Below are 11,168 nucleotides of genomic sequence, written 5' to 3' on the forward strand. Positions count from 1 at the left end.
CATAAAAGTTATGAACAGAATTGGTGACAAAGGGCAGCCCTGGTGGAGTCCAACTCTTACTGGAAATGGGTTTGACTTACTGCCGGCAATGCGGACCAAGTTCTGACACCGGTTGTACAGAGACCGAACAGCTCTTATCAGGGGGTCCGGTACCCCATACTCTCGGAGCGCCCCCCCACAGGATTCCCCGAGGGACATGGTCGAATGCCTTTTCCAAGTCCACAAAACATATGTAGACTGGTTGGGCAAACCCCCATGCACCCTCCAGGACCCTGCTAAGGGTGTAGAGCTGGTCCACTGTTCCGCGACCAGGATGAAAACCACACTGTTCCTCCTGATTCCGAGGTTCGACTATCTGATGGACCCTCCTCTCCAGGACCCCTGAATAGACTTTTCCAGGGAGGCTGAGGAGTGTGATCCCTCTGTAGTTGGACCACCACCCCGGTCTGCCAATCCAGAGGCACTGTCCCTGATGTCCATGCGATGTTGCAGAGCCGTGCATCGTAGCACAGTTTAATTTATTTGCCACCCTGGTAAGTCCTGTCCTGCTGTTTAATCTTTTGTTTGCAAGATTGTAAAACATGAAAAAAATCATTACAATAATCCGCTAATTGTGTACTTTGATTTACCTGACTGTGTACACGCATGCAGCATACATGTGGACGTGCCGGTCCAGCAGGCTTCAAAGAAGACATTCCTCCGGCTTTCAATGGATACCCAGCCTGTCATTAACTTACATTGAGAGAGCGGTAATTGAGGGGATTAACTTGACTGTGTCATTGAAATATTTGTAAAGATAAACGCACTCTAAGTAGCAGCAGTTTGTTACTTGTAGGGCAAAACTATCCAGTCGGCATATATTGGCATCGATTTCTGGCAGAAGGTGAAACTATTGTTCAGTTTACAACAAGGCGGAGGTCCTCGCTGCCTTTTATTTCTGTTGACTTTCTAGCTCTGACATAAGCGTGGATGACTTAGTGATATAGTGGCTCTGAACGATTGGCCAGTTTTTAATAAATAATCTGTTTGGCTCTGTCAGTCTCCATGGGCATGATCGCATAACCACGAGGAGTTGATGAGGTAACTGGGGCGAGACGCAACTACATTTGAAGGTTCTATTGTTCTTAATTGCTTCATCGGCTTCCTGCAGTGCGCGATTGAGACGCACAGGAAGAAAAAAAACAGGAAAAAAAAACAGAACAGAGAAAGGCTTGCAGAATGAGAGTGCGGCATTGGGGCAGAGAAAGAATCACCTCGGATGCCCCAGCTCTCAATTACCCTCTTGGCCGTAATCTCTCTTGGGCCGCCTTCTCGTAATGAAACTGGCTTTGCCCGTGTTCATTCTTTTCCCCTCCCAGCTCGGTAGCTCAAGCCTGGATGCCTCTTCACATCCCGACTGGACAGACTCGTGCTGCGCCTCGGAAGACCCCCTTTGCTCTGCATATCCAAGCGGTTGCCTCACAGGCTCTCACTCTACAGGAGTCCTCATTGCACCACCTTAAAATTCTCCAGGGAAGCGCCACACCATATGACTATGTAATCTCCAAAAATAAACCATAAAGAGTTACACTCTCACCTGTGCAGGTGAACACCGTTGCCACTGTGCAACTTATCACATTGACTTGCTTGATAGCAGTGGCTTCTAAAGACCGCCAGAGACCCTTCTTAACATGACATGGTGGAATGAGCCTGTGGCTAAAAGTGCTCTAAGAAAACATCCCCTCCAGGCATGGCCGTCTTAACAGCATTATAAGCCCCCTGGGCAAAGCAGTGCACAACCACTCTCAGGTTTGTAAGTCACGATAAGTTCAGACAAGTAAGCCGGACCTCGGCCATTTGATGCTTTATATTTTAAAAGGAGGATTTTGAAATCTGCCCTAAACTTAACCGGGCGCCAGTGTAAGGATTTAAGAACTGGAGTTATGTGTTCGTATTTTCTTGTTCTTGTAATAATTCTTGCAGCAGCATTTTGGATTACCTGGAGGCTGAATGAAGAACAGTATGCTCGTGGGGCCCCCAGGCAACTGCCCAGCGTGCCCATGCGTTAAGATGGCCCTGATCCCCTCTGGACATTTAGATAGATAGATAGATACTTTATTAATCCCAAGGGGAAATTCGCATAATCCAGCAGCAGTATACTGATACAAAAAAAAAAAACAATATTAAATTAAATAGTAATACAAATGCATGTAAAAGCAGACAATAACTTTGAGTAATGTTAGCATTTACTCCCCCGAGTGGAATTGAAGAGTCGCATAGTGTGGGGTCTCCTCAGTCTGTCACTGAAGCTGCTCCTCCGCCTGGAGATGATCCTGTTCAGTGGATGCAGTGGATTCTTCATGATTGACAGGAGTCTGCTCAGCGCCCGTCGCTCTGCCACGGATGTCAAACTGTCCAACTTTACTCCTACAATAGAGCCTGCCATCCTCACCAGTTTGTCCAGGCGTGAGACGTCTTTCATCTTTACGCTGCCTCCCCAGCACATCACCACGTAGAAGAGGGCGCTCGCCTCATCCGTCTGGTAGAACATCTGCAGCATCTTATTGCAGATGTTGAAGGACGCCAGCCTTCTAATGAAGTATAGTCGGCTCTGTCCTCTCTTGCACAGATCATCAGTATTGGCAGTCCAGTCCAGTTTATCATCCAGCTGCACTCCCAGGTATTTATAGGTCTGCACCCTCTGCACAGTCACCTCTGATGATCACGGGGTCCATGAGGGGCCTGGTCCTCCTAAAATCCACCACCAGCTCCTTGGTTTTGCTGGTGTTCAGGTGTAAGTGGTTTGAGTCACACCATTTAACAAAGTCCTTGATTAGGTTCCTATACTCCTCCTTCTGCCCACTCCTGATGCAGCCCACCATAGCAGTGTTGTCAGTGAACTTTTGCATGTGGCAGGACTCCGAGTTGTATTGGAAGTCTGATGTATGTTGGCTGATCTGGACCAGAGAAAGTCCAGTCCCCTGCGGTGCTCCTGTGCTGCTGACCACAATGTCAGACCTTCAGTTCCCAAGACGCACATACTGAGGTCTGTCTGTAAGATAGTCCACGATCCATGGCACCAGGTGTGAGTCTACTCCCATCTCTGTCAGCTTGTCCCTAAGGAGCAGAGGTTGGATGGTGTTGAAGGTGCTAGAGAAGTCCAGAAACATAATTCTTACAGCACCACTGCCTCTGTCCAAGTGGGAGAGGGATTGGTGTAGCATATAGATGATGGCATCCTGCGCTCCCACCTTCTCCTGGTATGCGAACTGCAGAGGGTCGAGGGTGTGGTGGACCTGTGGCCTCAGGTGGTGAAGCAGCAGCTGCTCCATGGTCTTCATCACATGTGACATCAGAGCAACAGGCCGGAAGTCATTCAGCTCACTAGTACGTGATACCTTTTGGGACTGGGGTGATACAAGATGTTTTCCAAAGCCTTGTGACTCTCCCCTGTTCCAGGCTCAGGTTGAAGATGCGCTGTAGAGGACTCCCCAGTTCCAACGCACAGGCCTTCAGCATTTTTGTGATGGCGTCCAATTTTGCCACCATCTTCTTTTCCACAACAGGCTCCGGTGTGTCCAGGGTTCACCCTGTGGTGAACTTTCGTGAAAAGTTTGTTCAGGCATTGTGTGTGTCTTTGGAACTCGGGTTGTTTCCCCAGGAGACCACGGCATAAAACAACAACACTGGCCAACACGATCTGATAGAACATATCCGGTAGCTTGCTGCATACACCAGAAGAATGAAGTCTCCTCGGGAAGTCCACTCTGCCCTGGCCCTTCTTCTCCGGCGTTACTGTGGTGTCAGACCAGTGCAGTTTGGTGTTTAAGTGCACCCCCAAGTACTTGTAGCTCTGCACCATTTTCACGTCCTCTCCATGAGTGGTGACTGGTGTCGGAGGCTTTTGGAAGTCCACCCCCAGCTCTTTTGTCTTGCTGATATTGAGTTGCAGGTGGTTCTCCCTGCACCACAAGACAAAGTCCTCCACATGCATCCTGTACTCTGACTAGTCTCCTCCATTAGTGCAGCGTGTGATGGACAAGTCATATGAGAAGTTCTCTAAGTGGCAAATGCTGGGGTTATACTGGGTGTCTAGAAGGTAAACAGGAAAGGGGACAGGACAATTATAAACCACCATTTCTGATTCACAGTCCATGAGCCTCACCAATTGCTGTGCTCAGGTAGTCCATGACACAGGAGATTGGGAGGACATCAAAATTCATTGTCTGAGCTTTTTTCCCCAGTCGATGAGGCAGGATGGTGTTAAAAGCACTGGAAATGTCGGAGAACCCAATGGTGACTGTGGTGCTGGCTTTGTCCAAGTGGAAGGAGTCTCTGTGGAGCATGGAGATCAGAACATTCTCCACACCTGTATATGTGTCTGCAGAGGATCCAGATGTTCTGAAACAAGGGGTCATAGCCGTTTTAGGACCAGCCTCTCAAAGGGTCTTTAGAACGTGTGTGGAGTTGAATGTCCTTGAGATCACTGGAATGACCTTCCTAGGGCACTGGAATTACACAGGACATTTTTCCCCCACACCTGCAGAGCCCTCTACAAACTCTGGCATAGGGAGACCAAGTGATCAAGGACCCCCACAGAGCTGGCTGGCATGTGTTTCAGCGCCCTTGAGATGACTGCATCTGGTCCTGCAACCTTGTTCACTTAGGGCTCTCCTCACTTGATCAGTAGAGATGAGGCAGCCGAGGAAGTGGTGGTAGGGAGCTGGAGACCACAGGTGGGACATCATTGTAGGGGAAGGTAGTGCAGGGAAGAGATGACACTTGGGATTGTGGAACCTCCTCAACTTTCATTACGTCAGTAATTATTTGCCATGCAACCTCCTTTCCAGCCCCCCAGACACAGCTGCTTATCGTCTGGTGTTCTCTGTTCCTACTTTCACTGCCACTTCTGCTCTGCGTTGGTCTCGTCGCTGGCCTCATTTTGGTGCAAGGATCATAGTTATGGCGTTATATTTTAAAATATATTATTTGTTAAGACTATCGTTGGTGTAGTATAATGTAGTTGCATTATACAACCATGCCAACTGACTCTCCAAATTATATTTGAGTAGCTCTCTTTTATGTCGTCGAATACTGAACAGCAGCTGATTGAAAACCGTAAGAGCCAATCAGAATTTTTGAAACCAAGTCTGTGATTGGTTGGTTTTGTAGCACACTTATAACGGTGTACAGAGAGTTGAGCGCCGCAGCAGAGAATGTTGTGAGCGCAAAGCAACACATTGCAGCAAGCTTAAATGAAAAACTGAGCGAGAGGAGGTGTTATTGTGTGTGTATATGGATAAGCAAACACTGAAATACATTTTGCACGCAGCTTTGAATTTTGTTCACTCAAATTCAGCTTTTGCGCTCAAAATAAATTTCTCTTCAAAATGCAACACTTGCACTTGCAATCTTTTTACGTAGCAATATTTTTTTACGTGTGCTCAGAATAGTGGCACTGAAATAACGCCATACATAGTTCTAAATAATTGTATTGACTTACGGGTTGTCTCAATGGTTCTACTTTTTAGTATCTCCAGTCTTTGGTCTCTCCATATGTCCCTTCAAGACGTCTCCACTCTGCATTAACACTGCTTTTAGGAATCCAATAGCAAACGGCACATAACAGAGACATAGAAACTGGATTTTTCATTTCAACAGATGGCACATCACAAATATTAACACTGCTTTTAGGAATCCAAAAGCAAATGGCATAAAACAGAGTCAAATGCATCACAAGCTGCTATTTACTACAAATGCTTGTGATATGCTACCTGGTGGAATGACAAATACAATGCATTTTATTTCTGTGTGTTGTCATTTTTTAACCCGCTTACTTCAGACTATATAGGGTCAGTTTTTGCTCTGAAGCCTACCCCAGCTAGCACAAGGCAGGAAGAAACACTGAACATGGCGCCAGTCTATCACCGTGCAAACAAACACACCCACACAACAAACACCCAACAGCGCCAATTTATCATTGCCAATTCAACTAACCTGCAAATCTTTGGTTAGTGGGAGGAAACCCATGCAGACCCGAGGGAGAACATGCAAACTCCATGCACGAACGAACCGACATGTGAACCCTGGTTTGCTTACCGCGAGGCAGCTGCACTAGCGCTGTTTCCCATTGCTGCCCTTCTTAGTACTGTACGTGCATTAGAAAAAACGTTCCAGTAGATGGCGCACTGCAATCGTTACCGCAGAGGTCTCCGTTGATCATTTACATTTCAGCCCGTCTTATGCAAAGTAGCACAGCTTTCAAGTAAATACAATTAAGGCGACAAAAGCAAATTATGCTACTGGATGTAACAGATGTGCTTCAGTTGGCCATTAATGGCGCTTAGTTCTCTTTTTTTGCATTCACACTGGCAAACGAACAGAAACGGTAGAAATTTGGCACATGGACAAGAGACAATTTAACGTGTAATGCTATTTTTAAACAAACGGGCATTAAATTGGAAATGCATGGCAAGTCAAATGATCGTTTAGAGACACATTCACACCGTTTAAAATATATCTTGAAATATAGAAATATTACCAGTAAATTATTTCTGGATATATTTAAGTAATTTAAAGATACCGCTTAATAATTTGACTATATAATCAAATGATTTAAAGATATTTCTACACATATTGTGATAGCTGTGATTCACTTCAAGAAATATTTAAAAGGTTGTTAGTGTAGGACTGTAGCAAAGGACTAGTGTATCTGTGAGGAGTTCAGGACTTGTAGTGTTCACTCTGGAGTGCCAGCCAGGACACTGGTAAATGATGCAGAGAATTCCACACAGCAGCTTAGAATGAAATTGATTTATTTATTCGAAGTATCTGAATAGGTTTGTGTGTGTGGTCTACAATAAAAAAAAAAATACATAAAACATATTGGTAAATTACACAAAAGTCCACTAGATGTCAGTATTACTCAAATTAGGCGCTAGCTTATCGGCAGTATGAGATCCAAATCAATAAAGTTTATCAGTAAACAGTATCAACAAACTTCTAGTAAAGTACATTGATGTAACAACGTCAATTATTATTGAAATAATATTACTGAATGTCTGTGGTGGGCTGGCGCCCTGCCCGGGGTTCGTTCCTGCCTTGCGCCCTGTGTTGGCTGGGCTTGGCTCCAGCAGACCCCCGTGACCCTGTAGTTAGGATATAGCGGGTTAGATGATGGATGGATATTACTGAATGTAAATAACATTCAAACGCTAAACTGTACACTTTAAACAACGTTGCGTCTTAACGTATAACAAACATACAATACAAGTCAAATGCAAATAAACCCACCTCTATAAGGTGGTCCAGATCTAATTATGCAATTTTCATTACGCTATAACTTATTAAGTTTATTACATAGAAAATCACCCGAAAAATCCCGGACCATCGAGAAATGTGCGAACTGACGACATGAAGAATCGTCTTCGCGCCGAACTGGAATCGTCCCCGCATAAATCAAAGTCATCCAGACGATCTGGATCTGCATAATTAGATCTGGACCACCCTGTAGTCATTAACGCACACATCGTAACTGATTTGGCATATTAGAAATTCTCAACTATTGCCATTATTATAACAACTTATGGAAAATAACAAAAAAAACAAAAAACACACATGAATCTTACTTCTCTGCTAACATCCCATAATACGTGCTCACGTGCATGCTGCTGCGAGGTGCACCCTGAAATGCGAGCCGTGTCTCTTAATTATTACTATGAGAAGGACGCTTGATCATCGAGCAGAAAGAGCAGCACCTTCACCAGCGAGTAGTTTGAACCTTTACAGCTGACGGCTTGTTTTTTTAGATTTGCGGGCATTTGTGTGGTTTCTAAATAGATATCAATAAATACAACACATGCACACATATCAATGCCGTGTGATGAAGCCACAGACAGACTCGATCAAACAAGTTTAGTTCCCCACGAACAGCGGTTACAGCGATCGACTTCTCTTATTTTAAACATGAAGTCGTCCAGCAGGTGGCACTGTTACCACAGCCCTCGGAATTGTGCCACCGCTGAATTAGTAAAACTAAACAACGCCACACCAAGACACCCCGGGGCGGCTCTTCAGAATTTAGCTTTTGGTGAGACTTTTTTTGGCAAGGTGGGACTCTTCACTGCGAATTCATTGCTAGTGAGAATTCTCAACTTGCTTCTTGACTTTGTGTTTTGGCGTTTATTTTTTGGATTCTGTCGATCATTTCTCTGGCCATAACCTTGTATTTTGGACCATTTGCCTGTCGCTGACCGCGTCTTGGCTGCATTCTGCCTTTGGAAATCTACTGTGATGGGACTGTCATCCCATCCGGGTCGGAACATGGATTCTTACCCAGCCTGGAGGCCACTGTGATGGCAATTTATTCAGGTTGGGTCCCTCCCCAAAACACTGGGAGGCAGTATACCCAGGCTAGGATTTCCACATGGACACCCGCAAAAAAGGCTGGGTATTGTAGTCTTGTGGGGCAACAGCCCTGTTGGGTGCTTTGAGGTCCACCTTTTTTAGGCGGCAGGTAATCAATAGTTCCTACTTCATGGAGCATCAGCCTTAACCAGAAGTGCTCCCGAGGGACAATCTCATGACACTGGAAGTTCGCGGCTTTCATGGAAAAGAAGCAATCCCACTCCAGCACGTTGTTGCCAGAGTCAGGAGAAAGCAGACAAAATTTCCTGGAAGGAGCAGAAATGAGGAGAAAAGTCATTGAAGAGTGTTTTGTGTTAACTTGTCCCCTTTGGAGATCTGTGTAAAGGGATTCCCAAAATTCAACCTTTTATTTTAACAGAGACTCGTGTCTGTGCGCTTGTCAGATGTTGCCCCCTGGTGGCCACACTAGCACAGTGGAAGCTATAAGGCCCTTCTAAGAAGACTTTAGTGCTCGAATCCCTTTGCTGAAGACTATGGCCTTGCTCAATGTGTTGGTTTTGCTTTCTGGTTCAACGCCCATTAAATGACCCCTCAGCCTGCCTACCAACCAATTTTTTTTTTTTTTTGGTGAGCACCTTTTGAAATTTAAACAGGATATCTGTAACTTTTGGTTCTATTTACTCCAAGCCATTTTGGATTTAAGACATCTTCACAATTTCAAGATAGCTTGATATGGATAACAGGGATATTTCCAGATCTCTCAAAAATGTCATTGACTTTCTATTCATTCATTGTTTGAAGTGTGCAGCCTAATAGCATGTGGGCCATGCATTTAATCGATTTCTTTGCTAATGATTTCTTCTGTTTGTTTTGCAGCTGTGTGACTATGTCTAAGAACCTTCAACAGAAATTCTTGATTTTCCTCTTCCTTGTGCTGCTCGTTGCCCTTTGGGGTTTCAATGACTTGCGAAGGGACTCCACATTGTCATACCTGGGCCATAACCTCAGCCTTCTCTTCCTTAATGAGACAATCTCTTCCATCAAAGGCACCAGGCATCTTAAAGTATCTGCTTACTTGGATGAAAGGAAAGAAAAGGGAACTGTTCGGATCATCACCATGTTTTACAGACCAGAGCCACACGATCTTCAGTGCATTTTTAACTGCAACAAGGGCGTCTTGTTCACCAGCCCAGCTCAGGTAAAGCAGCACAGTGACAACTTTGGCTTCCCATTTGTAACCGCGGATGTTTTTTGTAAAACACCTTACAATTGTAAGGCCACACATGTTGGCCTTCAAACAAAAGAGTCTGTGCAGAATAATGTCGGCATGATGCCCATTCAAAACCTGCAGCAGCGTAACGACGGCTTTGAGCGAGACTTGACCGTCTGTATCTCCAATCTCTTTGGGGACTACAACAATGTCTTGCAGTTCATCCAGACCATGGAGGTGTACAAGATACTGGGGATTGGGAGAGTAGTGATCTACAACACCAGCTGCAGCCACATGCTGGAGAAGGTCCTGCAGTACTATGTAAATGAGGGCACTTTGGAGGTGATCCCTTGGCCGATCTCTCACTTCCTCAATCCTTCACATGGCTGGAGGTTTGAAGAGCACGGTGGGGACATTCACTACTTCGGCCAGCTCACGACTCTCAATGACTGCATTTATCGCAACATGTACAAATCCAGGTTCCTGCTTCTTAATGACATTGATGAGATCATTGCTCCTTACCAGCACACAAATCTGAACCTGATGATGGATGAGTTGGAGAAGGAACAGCCTGACACGGGCGTATTCCTAGTAGAGAACCACATCTATCCATTTAACGTGTTTGATGATAGTGGAAGGTTCAATCTATCACTGTGGAGGCAAGTACCAGGAATAAATATCATGGAACACATCCACAGGGAGCCAGACCGCAAACACATCGTGAATCCCACCAAGATCATAGTTAACCCCCGTTATGTGGAGCAGACGTCGGTGCACTCCATTCTGAAGAGCTTTGGAAACCAATACAGGGTGCCTTTTGATGTCTGCAGGATTGTACACGTGCGGGTGCCTTTACAGGGACATCTGTCCAAAGAGGAGCTAATTGTGGACACCAAACTGTGGGAATATCATAAGGAGTTGGTACCAAAGGTCAATAAAGTCATTCGAGAAAGTGGCATTTTGAGCTGAGGGCTTTGCTAATTTCATTCGAGAAAGTGGCATTTTGAGCTGATGGCTTTGCTAATTTCATTTAAGAGGACGGCCTTCTAAACGTGAAAAGTAAACTACCACTTGAAGAGGAAGTCATACAGGTCACGGGGTCAGGCCAAATGCTGCACAGGCATGTGTTCATGTCTTGGAACACCGTCCATGAAACACCAGCTTTGAAATCCCACCACAGAAACTGAGGACTCGCATGTGTTCTTGCAGACTGTTCAGTCATAATGGTGTGGATCCCATAGAGTTCCGCTTTAGCAGCCCTGGTCTGTCTCTACTATACTTCTTCCCTCCTTGCTTCCTTCATCAATGTCTTCTACTCAACAGATACTGTGATGAAAACCAGGGAAACGTTTTCCAACAGTTCATGTCCAAACTGATGAATGTAATTAAATTGACTTGTATACATGGAAACAATTGTTCACACTTTCTATCTGACATTCCTCACTCTGATCTTGTGTGGTCTGAAGAAAACAGACCTGGATTGCCACTGCTCCACTGCCACACTAATGATTTCATGTTAGAGAAAACGTCTTTGGGTCGATGTTCTGTACAGTATGTGATAGGGCACCTGAGCACCCTTTGAAATAACACACTCAAAATTATTGATGGGCAG

The 11,168-nt window shown here is 45.2% G+C and overlaps 1 protein-coding gene across 1 annotated transcript; it reads left to right on the top strand.

The window, feature by feature from the left end:
- The first annotated feature begins 2,628 nt into the window (after window positions 1–2,628).
- On the top strand, window positions 2,629–10,966 carry si:dkey-56i24.1 (glycosyltransferase family 92 protein). Its single transcript, XM_039764468.1, has 2 exons — window positions 2,629–2,659; window positions 9,223–10,966. Exon 2 carries the CDS (start codon window positions 9,233–9,235, stop codon window positions 10,523–10,525), a length of 1,293 nt encoding a protein of 430 aa, XP_039620402.1. The 5' UTR covers window positions 2,629–2,659; window positions 9,223–9,232; the 3' UTR covers window positions 10,526–10,966.
- The last annotated feature ends 202 nt before the right edge of the window (window positions 10,967–11,168 follow it).

Source organism: Polypterus senegalus, chromosome 9, assembly GCF_016835505.1.
Source record: "Polypterus senegalus isolate Bchr_013 chromosome 9, ASM1683550v1, whole genome shotgun sequence".
Lineage (NCBI taxonomy): Eukaryota > Metazoa > Chordata > Cladistia > Polypteriformes > Polypteridae > Polypterus > Polypterus senegalus.

Bases quoted from the DNA above. Each gene is read 5' to 3' on its own strand.
- si:dkey-56i24.1 (XM_039764468.1), top strand. From the start codon at position 9,233: ATGTCTAAGAACCTTCAACAGAAATTCTTGATTTTCCTCTTCCTTGTG.